Below are 17474 nucleotides of genomic sequence, written 5' to 3'. Positions count from 1 at the left end.
GCGTCGGGCTGCGATGGAACCCACGACCTCCTGCATACCAGGCGAGGGAGACAACATCTCTCGCCACCACGGCACAATAACCAGTCGCCGAGATGCGGACTAAGTGGCCGGGGGGCGGCCGGGAGATCGGGGCCCAATCGAATGAAGACAACCGATCAATTTTAAAGAGTAAGAACAGGTTCAGTGGCCCTGTCTGGCGATAGAAGAGCCGTTAAGATATCAATCATTCTGTCGCAGATTCATCGTCTCCTGTTAGAGCGAGCGAGCGAGCAGATTGGGGCGGTGGCGGCGGTGGGGTCAGCGTCGTCACCAGGTCGAGCGAGACGAGCGCGAGGGGCCCCGCGGAGGGCGGCAGGGCGAGGAGGGAGCCACGGACGGACGCCGACGCGGAGACTCCCAGCGCCGACACGGAGAGGCGCGGCGCCGCCGTGGCGTGCAGCAGCAGGGCGAGAGGCGCCGCGGGGAGCGCGCGGGACAGGGGCCCCACCAGCCCGTGGAGCATCTAGGAGGACAAAGTTCCCCACCCGCCCCGTCTAGTCTCAACAGGCTGTCGGGGCAAGCGATGTTCTCGAGCAGCGCCTGTGAAGGCCGGCACCGTGGCACACGACGGGGGGTGGGTGGCCGGCAACCACGCCCGGCCGCCTTTGTCTCCCCAGCGGCGGTGTTTTTACACACCGCACCTGGTATTCATTTGAGGCGCGGACGCACACACACACGCGCACGCACACACACACACACACGGTCGCACACACACACGCACACACACGCACACACAGACGCACACACACACACACACGCGCACACACGCGCGCACGCACGCACACACACGCACACACACACGCACGCACACACACACGAACACACACGCACGCACACACACGCACACACGCGCACACACACACGCACACACACACGCACGCACGCACACACACGCACACACGCGCACACACACACTCACGCACGCACACACGCAAAACAAAAACGAACTCCTCTTTTCCCACTGCACAACCGCGCTAGACCGTGCCATGGCTCAGCAGGTGCCCCACTCTGTTTCCACTGCCGAAGCCGAGCCGTGCCGCTGAGGACACGACACGATGACCATCGTAGTCCATTTAAACGAGTCGAGGATAATCATGGAGCCGCAGCCAAGGAGTGGAACGCTGCCGGTGTGTGGGGGGGGGCGTCCACTGGGTAGATGGAGTGATGGATCAGTTGTGCACCGTGGTAGCGAAATGTTAACTGCCTCGCCTGGTATACAGGAGGTCGTAGGATCGATCCCGAGCTCTTTCTCTCCCCCGTGGCCGCGAGGATTTGTCTCCGGTTGTCCCCCTCCACATTTAGAATCAAGGTCACGCGTTCAGAGTATTTGGTGCTGCTATCAATGTCCACGTGATGATGATGATGATGAGCCGCTGCTTCGTTGGGCCTATCATTTGTGACCAGTTCCCATATGAAGAAAAGCTACACAGAAGCTCAATGGGGTCTTACCTGGCAAAATAATTGGTCCACACCAGAGACGGCTTTATTTTTTGCCTCGCCTCAATTGGTGCTAGGACCAATCAGTTTCAAGGACAATGCATCATATTATCAGAGTATTGTGGTCAATGCAGAGTATTGTGGTCAATGCACACGTGATTCCTTGTAAAAAGTTTCACTTTTGTTGCCAGAAAAAAAGTCGACAAACCCTATCATTGTATTAGCATTGGTCGTTAGGGGTTTTAAAGAAGCACTAATGTTCCGACTAATGACACCGCTCACGAAGCGGGGGGCATGTCGGCCCCCCCGTGGGGGTTCTGATTTACAAGTCGAGGAAGCAGCGGAGAGATGGATCGAGGCCCTGGCGTGAGTGGCGGTGTCTGATGGGTTCGCCCGGTCGTCATCGCACGGTGTCGCAGCCTGCCGACATTGTGGAGACAGAGAGAGAGAGAGAGTGAGGGAGACCCCTTTACCTCCGGCAAGTAATACGCCACGCTTTGAGCCGTCAGCGGGATCGAGCCGTTGTCTCGCGTCTGCGAAAGAGGAAAGACGTTGAGCTTCAAACAAACAAAAACTCACAAACATGCCCCAGCGTATTCCAAACGTCGCCGTCCGTCAGGTGCACAGTCGTGCGCGACACCACCTCTCGGAGCAAGAGCGGACCGTGTCGGAGAGAGAGAGTGGCCCGCGGAAGTTGACTTCGCAGAGCCGCTTCCGAGAGATCCCTCCAAACTTCTTCTGGTGCACGGCAGGGCGGTGAAGCTCACGTGCCATTGGCAACCAACTTGGTGGGAAACTGCCAACTGTGGCTCTCTCTGAGTGAGCCTGTGGGTGTCTCTCCGTGCGAGTCTGTGGGTCTCTCTCCATGTGAGTCTGTGTGTCTCTCTCTGTGTGAGTCTGTGTCTCTCTGTGCGAGTTAGTGGGTCTCTCTCCATGTGAGTCTGTGGGTCTCTCTCTGTGTGAGTCTGTGGGTCTCTGTGTGAGTCTGTGGGTCTCTGTGTGAGTCTGTGGGTCTCTCTTTGTGTGAGTCTGTGGGTCTTTCTCTGTGTGAGTCTGTGGGTCTCTCTCTGTGTGAGTCTGTGGGTCTCTGTGTGAGTCTGTGGGTCTCTCTCCATGTGAGTCTGTGGGTCTCTCTCTGTGTGAGTCTGTGGGTCTCTGTGTGAGTCTGTGGGTCTCTCTCCATGTGAGTCTGTGGGTCTCTGTGTGAGTCTGTGGGTCTCTGTGTGAGTCTGTGGGCTCTCTCTGTGTGAGTCTGTGGGTCTCTGTGTGAGTCTGTCGGTCTCTGTGTGAGTCTGTGGGTCTCTCTCTGTGTGAGTCTGTGGGTCTCTGTGTGAGTCTGTGGGTCTCTGTGTGAATCTGTGGGTCTCTGTGTGAGTCTGTGGGTCTCTGTGTGAGTCTGTGGGTATCTGTGTGAGTCTGCGGGTCTCTGTGTGAGTCTGTGGGTCTCTGTGTGAGTCTGTGGGTCTCTGTGTGAGTCTGTGGGTATCTGTGTGAGTCTGCGGGTCTCTGTGTGAGTCTGCGGGTCTCTGTGTGAGTCTGTGGGTATCTGTGTGAGTCTGTGGGTCTCTGTGTGAGTCTGCGGGTTCTCACCGCAGACTCCGTGACGTTGTAGCTCAGGACGCCGGCGCGGAACAGCGAGGCGGCCAGCGAGTTGATGAGCGACTCGGAGAGGGCCACGGTGACCATCGCGCCCGACACCGCCGGCACCGGGACCCGGCCAGCGTCACCCGGCTCGCCGCTCGCGTCGCCCTGAGCGCCGGCATGCAGAAGGGCCATTGCCCGAAACGTCGCCCGTTATCGTGTTATTGACGAGCGCAGAGTGGGTTTGTTGCTGTTGTTGTTGTAACGGAATATCGGTTGAGTGTCGCCCCCTGCAGATGTCGACGGAAAAGCAGCAACGCACTCGACAGCAAGGACAAATGTCCCCCGTATAGCCTTCGACAGGTTGTTGGGGCAAGTGCCGTTTGCGAGTGGCACCCGTGAAGGCGGGCGCGGTACGCATGGGGGCGGTGGGCGGCCAGCACCTCGCCCGGCCGCATTTGTCTCCCCAGTGGCGATGTTTACTACAACACCGCACCAGGCACTCATTTTAGGCTGAGTCTCCCTAGGGGAGGCCCAGAACCGGTTCAGATATTTGTCACCGGTGTTGGCCGTGAGCGACAATCGAACTCGGGTCGCCGGGTTCGTAGCACAGCGCGCTAACCACTACCGCTCAGCACACACAGACACAACAACAACCGCCGTTCGCCACTAAGTGGCGGTAACTTCACCACGACGCTTGTGCCAGCCCATGTGCACCTTGAGGCCACGTGAAGTGTCGAACGCCCGCTGGCAGGAGGTCATGGAACAGACCCAGGTGCCACGGGTCGACTGACTGAGATGACTGGCTGATGCACCACCTGTGCCCCCTACTGTGCCAACCTGCTCTGCTTTAGCCACCCGGCGCTCCGCTCGTTGTTGTGAGCGTCGCTCCTCCGCCCTCCGTTGTTGTTGGAGGGCGACTGCCTCCAACTGCCCAGTAGCGTCCTTCACGAGCTTCCTCCACAGATGCCGATCTTGACACCGCTGGTACCAGTCATCGGCAAGTCCACTCAGCTACACGTGCTCTTGTACCACATCACTCCATCTCTTCTCTAGCCTCTGCCGCGCCAGTTTAGCCCCCTCGATCCGGCCGAACAAAAGCTGTTTCGGCATGCGGTGGATGGGCATGCGGGCTACATGACCCAGCCAACGCAGCCTTGCCTGCTGGAGGAGCTCACCGATGGGACCTTGCCCAGATCTTTCAAAGATTTGTGAGCTCCTCACACAATCCAGCCTGGTTAAACCCAGGATGGATCGTAGGCAGGCCAGCCTAAATGTTTCTAACCGGCGAAGATGTTCCATTAGGGGGGTCCACGTTTCGCAAGCGTAGAGAAGGGAGGGAATGACCGTGGCCGAGAAGACCTGAAGCTTAGTGCGGAGCGACAGACCGGGTAGCTTCCACACAGCGTTACGCAACCGATGAAAAGATATTGCCACTCGACTGATTCGGAGTGAGACCTCTGCTGTTAAACTGGAGCCGGTCATAAGCACAATGCCCAGGTATGGGAAACTCTCCACTCTATCCACAACTGCCCGATTGGGAGTTGTGGGGGTGGAGTGTCCGATGGTACCAAATACCCAGGCAGGTGCTTAGTTTTGGTGGGGCTGATGGTAAGGCCCCATCTCTTAGTGGCACGCTCCAGTCTCAGCAGCAGTGTCTCCAACTTCTCCTCTGAATGAGCAGCTATTACCAAATCATCGGCATAAATAACGTGGTTGAGCAATAGTGAGCCATCCCTTCACCGCACCAGGGCATCGATCAGCCTCCCATTATATCTGTACCAAATGGAAGGCTTCACGAACTACGTGGTCAAAATAGATGTTAAATAATGTGGGAGCCAGAGGACATCCCTGTCGCACCCCAAGGTGTACAGGGAATGGCTCCGACTCCCGGCCACGTAGTTTACCCGGGCCTGCTCACCATCATGAAGGTCCTTAATGATCGTGAGCAGAGGGTCAGGGACTCCAAAAGCACGAAGAACAACCGAGAGCCCAGGCCTACTGATGGTATCATAGGCCTTGACCAGGTCAATAAAGCAAAGATGTAAGTCTTGCTAAAATTCCCTACACCTCTGCTGTAGCAGACGGACCATAAATATGGCATCTGTGCAGGACCGCCCTTTCCTGAAACCACATTGGGGCTCCGCAAGCCTCTCCCCAGCGTGCCTGGCAAGGTGATGTTGAATAATCCTTGCCCAGGACCTTTCCTGGCACACTGAGGATTGAGATGCCCCTGTAGTTGTTAGTCTGTGCGGTCCCCCTTCTTAAAGAGGGGGACCACCAGGGCATCCTTACAATCCGTCCAGTGGTCCAGACACACATACACACACACACTCAGGCTGTCCTTCAATTCACTGCTAAAGCATCTCATCCAGCAGTGGACAGAAGAATGGCATTATTCATTTCATTTTACAAGTTAACTGTGATCCGTTGTTCTTCACGTATACGAATAATACAACACAAAACTTGAGCTGTAAACTGACCTTCAGATAGAGGTGGACTCCATTGGATTGGATGTCGGGATCGCGTAGGAGTGACAGGTCCAGAGTGAGACTCGAACCCAGGACAGGCACGGTGACTGTGACGGGAATCATCATCAGCAACATCAACCATGGAATCATCATCATCTTCAGCATTAACCATGAAATCATCAGCATCATCATCAGCAACATTAACCATGAAATCATTATCAGCAGTAACATTATCCATAAAATCATCATCATTATCAGCAACATTAACCATGAAATCATCATCATCAGCAGCAACATTAACCATGAAATCATCATCAGCAACATTTACCATGAAATCATCATCATCAGCAACATTAACCATGAAATCATCAGCAACATTAACCATGAAATCATCATCATCATCAGCAACATTAACCATGAAATCATCAGCAGCAGTAACATTAACCATACCATCATCAGCAGCAGCAACATTAACCATGAAATCATCAGCAGCAGCATTAACCATGAAATCATCATCATCAGCAGCATCATTAGCCGTGAAATCGTCATCGCCATCTCAATTAGAAATCATAATTCCATTTACGAAACATTACCCCTTAATTTCCAATCATTTTAGCCACTAATGCGGATAAAAGTGTATCACGATTTTTATTCTTCACGCATCGATTACTGCAATGCCTTGCAATGTGGAGCTTCCAGTCCAGTACGCGACCCTTGTCCAGTACTCTGTTTACTCCAGTCCGGTTCTCTGTCAGCACCTATCCGGTATTCTGTTGACTCAAATTTGGTACTATATTGACTCCAGTCCGGTTCTCTGTCAACTCCAGTCCGGTTCTCTGTCAACTCCAGTCCGGCTCTCTGTCAACTCCAGTCCGGTTCTCTGTCAACTCCAGTCCGGTACTCTGTCGACTCCAGTCCGGTTCTCTGTCAACTCCAGTCCGGCTCTCTGTCAACTCCAGTCCGGTTCTCTGTCAACTCCAGTCCGGTTCTCTGTGAACTCCAGTCTAGTTCTCTGTCAACTCCAGTCCGGCTCTCTGTCAACTCCAGTCTGGTTCTCTGTCAACTCCAGTCCGGTTCTCTGTCAATTCCAGTCTAGTTCTCTGTCAACTCCAGTCCGGTTCTCTGTCAACTCCAGTCTGGTTCTCTGTCAACTCCAGTCCGGCTCTCTGTCAGCTCCAGTCCGGTACTCCGGTTATTCCGGCCTGGTACTTTATTCTGGTCTGGCACTCTGTCGACTCCAGTCCGGTATCTATCGACTCCAGTCCGGTATCGATTCCGGTCCGTTACTCTGGTCACTCTGGTCACGTACTTTTGTTTGACTCCGGCCCGGTGCTCTTGTCAACTCCGGGTTCCGGTACAAACGCCCCGGACTTAAACACGGTTCCGCTACGGGGCCGAACCGAACAAAGAACGGGGCAGAGGAATCGATTTTGCCCGACATGCAACCGGGGAGCGCTAGCTCCGGCGACGATAACGGTGGGAAGGAGTCGTGTCCCCGAGCGGGGTGCGAATTGGCCACTTCTGCCGTCGGGCCCAGACCATCCGTGCCGAGCTTCACCTTCCAGCGTGCTTATCGCGGCGTTCACGTCGTTGTCAACGAACGCCTTGAGGTGCGGGCAGATCTGCGCACAGCACGCACAGGCACCGCAGCGTCACATTCGTCGCCTAACGCGCGCGGCGTTCTTTCGCCGGCCGATGTTACGATCCGCCGCCATTCATTCGTTTGGCCGCGTCGGGTGGTGGAGGGGTCCTGCCACGCAAAATTTGAGCCGGACCATGAAGTGGCCTCCCCGCCCCAAATATCGACGGCTAACGGCTGACCCGTGGACATCTTCGCCCCTGCTCGGAGACCGATGCCCGTTTCCAGACCAGGTTTGCCGAGGCCACCCGAGTCACCGAGTGCGGCGCAGGTGACATCAGCCACCGGGGGGGGGGGGGGGGTGCCCTCTCGAACGTGCCAAGATGGGCCGTGACACGCGGCGCTAGGAGGAAGCGTGCCGGTGGACAGGCGGCGCATCAAATCGGACACACCGACTCCACTCAACCTCGGCAGAGGCCATCGAACAATGGCGGCGGTCACCGCCATCGCGTGCCGCTTTCGGGCGCGCTTCTGCGGCCGTCTGGAACGCTTCTTCCTTTCGATGTTAGGAAGCCACTGGAGTTGTGCGCTTTTAAATCACACCCCATTGACAACTCATTTCTTTTGAACTGCTTTTTTGAGTGTTTAGTGTTGTTGTCGTCGGAGGGAAGGAGCTCGACTTTATTTGACCAGGTAAGGCCCGCTGAGCTGTGTGTAGCTCTTTTTGCAGAAGCGACCCTGGTCACAAATGATAGCTCAACGAAGTGGCTCGTGGGAATTTATAGCAGCCAAATATTCTAAATGCACGTTGATTCTAAATGTGGAGGGAAACACCAGAGGACCCGGAGAAAAATCCACACAACCACGGGGAGAAAGACACCGCAAACTCCAAATATACAGGCGTCAGGGTCGGGATCAAACCCACGACATCCTGTATACCGGGCGAAGTAGTTAACATCTCATAGCCACCGTGGCGCCCCAGGAATGACCGGGCACAGATGTCGGAGATAATGAGAGGGTGGTGATGATGAGAGGTTGGTGATGATGAGAGGTTGGTGGTGATGATGAGAGGTTGGTGGTGATGATGAGAGTGTGGTGATGATGAGAGGTTGGTGGTGGTGATGATGAGAGGGTGGTGATGACGAGAGGTTGGTGGTGGTGGTGGTGATGATGAGAGGGGAGGGAAGAGAGGGGGAAGACAGGAGGGAGGAGCACGGGGGGATAGGAAGGATTCAGAGTCGGCGGTGGCCACAGACAATTCACGTGATTTAAAGGAGGCCTGGGCTGATTTAGACAGATACATATTATTATTATCAAGCAAGAAAACTAAATGAACAGACAATACACGTGCAAGGTGCGCATGCGTGCGTGTGTCGGGGCATGCTGGTCTCGTAGGGTTACCTCTCCCTCCATCCTGCTGTTGATGAACATCTCGATGAAGTTGTTGACGAGGTTGTACAGCCAGCTGCGGAATGATCGCACGGAGAGAGGGGGAAACGCGCGATGGCAGCCGGTCACCCCCTCCACCACCACCACCACCGCAGGCGGTCGCGCGCTTCTTACAGAGCTTCGCGGTTCTAACCTGGCCGGCCGCCCCGGTCAACACTAGCGGCGTGAACCAATTAAACAGCCAACTCAACAGCCAATTCAACCGCGCGCTACCTGTTTCAACGGTGGATTTCTAAGCTCCCGTGACGTATTAAGCCACGAGCCTAAAGGGAGGGAACGGGAGTTGGAGACCACGTGGTGAAGCCTACAATGAGGGGAGAGGGGGGCGAAGAGGGTCAGGAGGCTGGGAACGGGCGGAAAGAGGGGGGCAGAAACCCCCTCAGCCGTGAACCAGCGGGGAGCGGGATCCACGATTGGCGGGAGGTCGGCGCATCAGCCCATCCGGCGCGTGTCCATGATGTTACTTGCGGGGTCTTCCTTGACCTCTACCTCAACCCTCCTCTATCGCGCCTTTCTCCCCTCGCCTCGTCGCCCGCTCTTACGGCTCAGTACAGTTTGTTGTCATAACGCAAATTGATGATTTTTATAACGGGGGAGGCGAATTTGGATTCAACGCGAGCAGGATAAAGCGGTCGCACGTCTGCCTTGGAGTCGCTTCGTCACGCGAGGCCTTGGGATGCTTCTAGATGCTGCCCACGCGCCTCACTCTATGTTCAGCCTGCGTAGGCACCTCACGTGTCCATGTTATTTATTATTTATTATAACGCGATTTAGTGTTCTTCAGGAACGCAACTGCTACCGCTTGATAAGAGAACAGGCTGTATGTACATTAGTTACCTCCCACCCCCCCCCCCAATATAAAGGGAGCCGCGGTGGCGAGGGGATGTTCACAATCTCGCCAGGTACACAGGAGGTCGTGGGTTCGATCTCAACCCTGACGCCTGCTGCTGCTGTATATTTGGAGTCTGCGTCTTTCTCTCCCTCTCCCCGTGGTCGCGTGGATTTTTCTCCGGGTCCTCCGGTTTTTCCCTCCACATTCAGAATCAACGTCAAGCGCTTAGAGTATTCGGCTACTGCTGTACATTTCCACTTGATAAGCCAGGTCAAAGCCAGGTCAAGGAGATAAATAGCTCAGTGGGCCTAAGCTGGTAAAATGAAAAATAAAATAGTTTCATTGCTTTTCGTTAAACCCCCCAAACAGCATAGGCTCTCGCGACGCGACTCTAAGTGAGCCAGCCGTCTGGGTCCAAATTTCTGTTCTAAGTGTTTTTGTTAACCCAATTGATTAGACTTTTGTTGTGCGACATCGCCCCACGACCGCGAAGCTACCGCAGGCTGGGCAGCCTTGCGCTACGAGAACGATAACTTTTACAGCGAATGTACTTAAATAATTATCATGATTATCGTTGTGTTTATCCCCCAATTGTGCCGTTAAACACGCACGCACGCTCGCTCCTGCTGCTGCTGCTCCTCGGGCATCTGCCGCTGCTGCTGCTGCTGTGTTGACGATATCACTGATGGGAGCTTAGTGCAGTCCAGGTGGCGATGGAGCCACGTAGACGTTACCCCACACACAGCCCCAAACCACGAGGCCACGTTCTTAAAAACGAAACACTTTTTTTTTTAATCCGACAGGTAAGGCGCACCGAGCTGCTGTACAGCTCTTGTTCAGAAGCGACCTGGCCACAAAAGGTGGCCCAACGAAGTGGCCTCATCACCTGGAAATGTCAAGCAGCCAAATACTCTGAGCGCGTGACGTGGATTCTAAACGTGGAGGGGAAGAGCGGAGGACGCAGAGACAAATCCACGCGACCACATCGAGAGAGAAACACAGGAAAAAAAAACTCCAAATACCCAGCAGCCGTCAGGGTCGCGATGGAACCCACGACCTCCTGCATACCGGGCGAGGGAGATAACATCTCTAGCCACCACGGCGCCCTTACCACTTGATGCCAGGCCGTGCCCATGGGTGTAGCGGTGGGGGTGGGGGGGGGGAGATGCCACCCTCACCTGCCGTTGCCGAAGAAGCGGATGTCCGTGTCGTCCAGGTGGACGCTGCAGGAGACGCTGTGCAGGGACGGCCTCCCGTCCGCACCGCGGGACACGGACACGGAGGTGGACAGCTCCATGCCCGACACGGTCAGCTCGAACGAGCCGCGGTCTGAGCTGCGGACAGTGGGCGCAGCTCAGCGTCACCAGGGCAGCAGCAACCAAGCAAAGGGGGCGCCGCGGTGGCTAGGAGATGTTGACTACCTCGCCTGGTATGCAGGAGGTCGTGGGTTCGATCCCGACCCTGATATCTGCTGCTGTATATTTGGAGTGTGAGTGTCTCTCTCGCTCTCTCTTTCCCTGTGGTGAGATGTTGACTACCTCGCCTGGTATGCAGGAGGTCGTGGGTTCGATCCCGACCCTGATGTCTGCTGCTGTATATTTGGAGTGTGAGTGTCTCTCTCTCTCTTTCCCTGTGGTGAGATGTTGACTACCTCGCCTGGTATGCAGGAGGTCGTGGGTTCGATCCCGACCCTGATGTCTGCTGCTGTATATTTGGAGTGTGAGTGTCTCTCTCTCTTTCCCTGTGGTGAGATGTTGACTACCTCGCCTGGTATGCAGGAGGTCGTGGGTTCGATCCCGACCCTGATGTCTGCTGCTGTATATTTGGAGTGTGAGTGTCTCGCTCTCTCTTTCCCTGTGGTGAGATGTCGACTACCTCGCCCGGTATGCAGGAGGTCGTGGGTTCGATCCCGACCCTGATGTTTGCTGCTGTATATTTGGAGTATGAGTCTCTCTCTCTCTCTTTCCCTGTGGTGAGATGTTGACTACCTCGCCTGGTGTGCAGGAGGTCGTGGATTCGATCCCGACCCTGATGTCTGCTTCTGTATATTTGGAGTATGAGTGTCTCTCTCTCTTTCCCTGTGGTGAGATGTCGACTACCTCGCCTGGTATGCAGGAGGTCGTGGGTTCGATCCCGACCCTGATATCTGCTACTGTATATTTGGAGTATGAGTCTCTCTCTTTTTCCCTGTGGTGAGATGTTGACTACCTCGCCTGGAATGCAGGAGGTCGTGGGTTCGATCCCGACCCTGATGTTTGCTGCTGTATATTTGGAGTATGAGTGTCTCTCTCTCTCTTTCCCTGTGGTGAGATGTTGACTACCTCGCCTGGTATGCAGGAGGTCGTGGGTTCGATCCCGACCCTGACGATGCCTGTTTGGAATACGTTTATATTTATGCGATCTAACCCACCGCCTCTATTATGGATAATATTGGTCGTGAAAGCCAACGTGTTAAGCTGTATATTTGGAGTTTGCGTGTCTCTCTCTCTCTCTCTCCCCCCGTGGTCGCGTGGATTTTTCTCCGGGTCCTCCGGTTTTCCCTTCACTTTGAGAACCAACGTCGTCACGCGTGTTTCAGTATTCGATTGCCGCTATAAATATTCACGTGATGATGACGACGATGACGCGTCACTTCGTTGAGCTGCCATTTGTGATGGCCAGGCCGCTTCTGCAAAAGAGCTATTTATCAGCCCAGTTGGGTCTCATCTGGTCAAATAAAAATAAGGTTCATTGTCACGTGCTAACTCGTACGATACCTGTCAGCAGGCCCCTGAGGCAGTTGAGCAGCATGGTGAGCGAACTGTGTTCATTTTTTTTATGCAGGAGACGAAGTCCTCTCTGCCTTCCCGCATCTGTCCTTCCACTTAAAAATGTCGACCGAGATCACGTTCCTGAGACCCGTTCGGCCTTCCACTTGTTCGTATCTCGAAACTCAACATTTAATTGCACGTAACGGTCGCTCGCCAACAATGCGTTACGCTTCAGCGAAAACGGGAGGCATTCATGAACTCTTCAGTAAGCAAAGCGTTGCACATTTGCATGTAATACCGTAATAAACACTGCGTAGTTAAATGAAACATAACGTAAATGAACGTGAAAATAAACAAATTAGATTCATTTTCACTCACCTTGAGTCAGCGTCTAGGATGCGGGGGTCTCGTTACGTCTCGCGGAGGATCGCCGAGCCCGTCGCTTCGTTCGGTTCGTGATGTGCGACCGAACGTTCGCGACTTGGGTGGTTAAACAGAACCTCACGGTGGTTCGTTCCTTAAGTGCGGATGTTCGTAAGTCGGGATACGTATCTCGGGGACCGTCCGTAAACGGCGAGTCCTCACTTAACGCGTGGCGGTGTTCACATTAGAACGAACGCGTTAACGTGGTGATACACTAACTGTGGTGATACACTAACTGTGGTGATACACTAACTGTGGTGATACACTGTGGTGATACACTGTGGTGATACACTAACTGTGGTGATACACTGTGGTGATACACTAGCTGTGGTGATACACTGTGGTGATACACTGTGGTTAAACACTAACTGTGGTGATACACTGCGGTGATACACTGTGGTGATACACTGTGGTGATACACTGTGGTGATACACTAGCTGTGGTTAAACACTAACTGTGGTGATACACTGCGGTGATACACTGTGGTGATACACTGTGGTGATACACTGTGGTGATACACTAACTGTGGTGATACACTATGGTGATACACCAGCTGTGGTGATACAATAGCTGTGGTGATACACTAACTGTGGTGTTACACTAACTGTGGTGATACACTAACTGTGGTGATACACTAACTGTGGTGATACACTAACTGTGGTGATACAGTGTGGTGATACACTAACTGTGGTGATACACTAATTGTGGTGATACACTAGCTGTGGTGATACATAAACTGTGGTGATACACTAACTGTGGTGATACACTAACTGTGGTGATACACTGTGGTGATACACTAACTGTGGTGATACACTAGCTGTGGTGATACACTAGCTGTGGTGATACACTAACTGTGGTGATACACTAACTGTGGTGATACACTAACTGTGGTGATACACTAACTGTGGTGATACACTAGCTGTGGTGATACACTAGCTGTGGTGATACACTAGCTGTGGTGATACACTGTGGTGATACACTATGGTGATACACCAGCTGTGGTGATACACTGTGGTGATACACTAGCTGTGGTTAAACACTAACTGTGGTGATACACTGCGGTGATACACTGTGGTGATACACTGTGGTGATACACTAGCTGTGGTGATACACTAGCTGTGGTGATACACTAACTGTGGTGATACACTAACTGTGGTGATACACTGTGGTGATACACTAACTGTGGTGATACACTGTGGTGATACACTAGCTGTGGTGATACACTGTGGTGATACACTGTGGTGATACACTAGCTGTGGTGATACACTGTGGTGATACACTAACTGTGGTGATACACTAACTGTGGTGATACACTGTGGTGATACACTAACTGTGGTGATACACTGTGGTGATACACTAGCTGTGGTGATACACTAACTGTGGTGATACACTAACTGTGGTGATACACTAGCTGTGGTGACACACTAACTGTGGTGATACACTAACTGTGGTGATACACTAGCTGTGGTGATACACTAACTGTGGTGATACACTAACTGTGGTGATACACTAACTGTGGTGATACACTAGCTGTGGTGATACACTGTGGTGATACACTAGCTGTGGTGATACACTAGCTGTGGTGATACACTGTGGTGATACACTAACTGTGGTGATACACTAACTGTGGTGATACACTGTGGTGATACACTAACTGTGGTGATACACTAACTGTGGTGATACACTAGCTGTGGTGATACACTGTGGTGATACACTGTGGTGATACACTGTGGTGATACACTGTGGTGATACACTGTGGTGATACACTAGCTGTGGTGATACACTAGCTGTGGTGATACACTAACTGTTGTGATACACTGTGGTGATACACTGTGGTGATACACTGTGGTGATACACTAACTGTGGTGATACACTAACTGTGGTGATACACTAACTGTGGTGATACACTAACTGTGGTGATACACTAACTGTGGTGATACACTAGCTGTGGTGATACACTGTGGTGATACACTGTGGTGATACACTAGCTGTGGTGATACACTAACTGTGGTGATACACTGTGGTGATACACTAACTGTGGTGATACACTAATTGTGGTGATACACTAGCTGTGGTGATACACTAACTGTGGTGATACACTAATTGTGGTGATACACTAGCTGTGGTGATACACTAACTGTGGTGATACACTAATTGTGGTGATACACTAGCTGTGGTGATACACTAACTGTGGTGATACACTAACTGTGGTGATACACTAACTGTGGTGATACACTGTGGTGATACACTAACTGTGGTGATACACTAACTGTGGTGATACACTGCGGTGATACACTAGCTGTGGTGATACACTAGCTGTGGTGATACACTGTGGTGATACACTATGGTGATACACTAACTGTGGTGATACACTAACTGTGGTGATACAATAGCTGTGGTGATACACTAGCTGTGGTGATACACTGTGGTGATACACTAACTGTGGTGATACACTAACTGTGGTGATACACTAACTGTGGTGATACACTAACTGTGGTGGCACACTAACTGTGGTGATACACTAACTGTGGTGATACACTAACTGTGGTGATACACTAACTGTGGTGATACACTAACTGTGGTGATACACTAGCTGTGGTGATACACTAACTGTGGTGATACACTAACTGTGGTGATACAATAACTGTGGTGACACACTAACTGTGGTGATACACTAACTGTGGTGATACACTAACTGTGGTGACACACTAACTGTGGTGATACACTGTGGTGATACACTAGCTGTGGTGATACACTAGCTGTGGTGATACACTGTGGTGATACACTAGCTGTGGTGATACACTAGCTGTGGTGATACACTGTGGTGATACACTGTGGTGATACACTAACTGTGGTGATACACTGTGGTGATACACTGTGGTGATACACTGTGGTGATACACTAACTGTGGTGATACACTAACTGTGGTGATACACTGTGGTGATACACTAGCTGTGGTGATACACTAACTGTGGTGATACACTGTGGTGATACACTAACTGTGGTGATACACTAACTGTGGTGATACACTAGCTGTGGTGATACACTAGCTATGGTGATACACTAACTGTTGTGATACACTGTTGTGATACACTGTGGTGATACACTGTGGTGATACACTAGCTGTGGTGATACACTAGCTGTGGTGATACACTGTGGTGATACACTGTGGTGATACACTGTGGTGATACACTGTGGTGATACACTAGCTGTGGTGATACACTAACTGTGGTGATACACTAACTGTGGTGATACACTGTGGTGATACACTAGCTGTGGTGATACACTAGCTGTGGTGATACACTAACTGTTGTGATACACTGTGGTGATACACTAACTGTGGTGATACACTGTGGTGATACACTAACTGTGGTGATACACTAACTGTGGTGATACACTGTGGTGATACACTAGCTGTGGTGATACACTAACTGTGGTGATACACTGTGGTGATACACTAACTGTGGTGATACACTAACTATGGTGATACACTGTGGTGATACACTAGCTGTGGTGATACACTAACTGTGGTGATACACTAGCTGTGGTGATACACTAACTGTGGTGATACACTAACTGTGGTGATACACTAGCTGTGGTGATACACTAACTGTGGTGATACACTAACTGTGGTGATACACTGTGGTGATACACTAGCTGTGGTGATACACTAGCTGTGGTGATACACTGTGGTGATACACTATGGTGATACACTGTGGTGATACACTAACTGTGGTGATACACTAGCTGTGGTGATACACTAGCTGTGGTGATACACTGTGGTGATACACTAACTGTGGTGATACACTAACTGTGGTGATACACTAACTGTGGTGGCACACTAACTGTGGTGATACACTAACTGTGGTGATACACTGTGGTGATACACTAACTGTGGTGATACACTAACTGTGGTGATACACTAACTGTGGTGATACAATAACTGTGGTGACACACTAACTGTGGTGATACACTAACTGTGGTGATACACTGTGGTGATACACTAACTGTGGTGATACACTAACTGTGGTGACACACTAGCTGTGGTGATACACTGTGGTGATACACTAGCTGTGGTGATACACTGTGGTGATACACTGTGGTGATACACTAACTGTGGTGATACACTGTGGTGATACACTGTGGTGATACACTAACTGTGGTGATACACTAACTGTGGTGATACACTGTGGTGATACACTAGCTGTGGTGATACACTAGCTATGGTGATACACTAACTGTTGTGATACACTGTTGTGATACACTGTGGTGATACACTGTGGTGATACACTAGCTGTGGTGATACACTAGCTGTGGTGATACACTAGCTGTGGTGATACACTGTGGTGATACACTAGCTGTGGTGATACACTAGCTGTGGTGATACACTAACTGTTGTGATACACTGTGGTGATACACTAACTGTGGTGATACACTGTGGTGATACACTAACTGTGGTGATACACTAACTGTGGTGATACACTGTGGTGATACACTAGCTGTGGTGATACACTAACTGTGGTGATACACTGTGGTGATACACTAACTGTGGTGATACACTAACTATGGTGATACACTGTGGTGATACACTAGCTGTGGTGATACACTAACTGTGGTGATACACTAGCTGTGGTGATACACTAACTGTGGTGATACACTAACTGTGGTGATACACTAGCTGTGGTGATACACTGTGGTGATACACTGTGGTGATACACTAGCTGTGGTGATACACTAGCTGTGGTGATACACTAACTGTGGTGATACACTGTGGTGATACACTAGCTGTGGTGATACACTAGCTGTGGTGATACACTGTGGTGATACACTATGGTGATACACTGTGGTGATACACTAACTGTGGTGATACACTAGCTGTGGTGATACACTAGCTGTGGTGATACACTAGCTGT

General features: G+C 51.7%; 1 protein-coding gene across 1 annotated transcript in view; it reads right to left on the bottom strand.

Annotated features, from left to right (window-relative positions):
* The window catches only part of LOC116953357 (bactericidal permeability-increasing protein-like), a 116828-nt gene that overhangs the window by 12701 nt on the left and 86653 nt on the right, over nt 1-17474 (bottom strand). The window contains exons 5-11 of the mRNA XM_032973497.2: nt 10567-10722; nt 8509-8572; nt 7087-7150; nt 5541-5635; nt 3067-3225; nt 1950-2009; nt 311-502 (exon numbers count right to left, since the gene is read on the bottom strand). Coding sequence (XP_032829388.2) covers nt 311-502; nt 1950-2009; nt 3067-3225; nt 5541-5635; nt 7087-7150; nt 8509-8572; nt 10567-10722 — 790 coding nt within the window. The remainder of the gene's footprint in view (nt 1-310; nt 503-1949; nt 2010-3066; nt 3226-5540; nt 5636-7086; nt 7151-8508; nt 8573-10566; nt 10723-17474) is intronic.

This window comes from Petromyzon marinus, chromosome 51 (genome assembly GCF_048934315.1).
Source record: "Petromyzon marinus isolate PM22_M1 ecotype Great Lakes invasive population chromosome 51, UKy_Petmar_22M1.pri1.0, whole genome shotgun sequence".
Lineage (NCBI taxonomy): Eukaryota > Metazoa > Chordata > Hyperoartia > Petromyzontiformes > Petromyzontidae > Petromyzon > Petromyzon marinus.
This window is presented reverse-complemented; position numbering and strand designations above follow the sequence as displayed.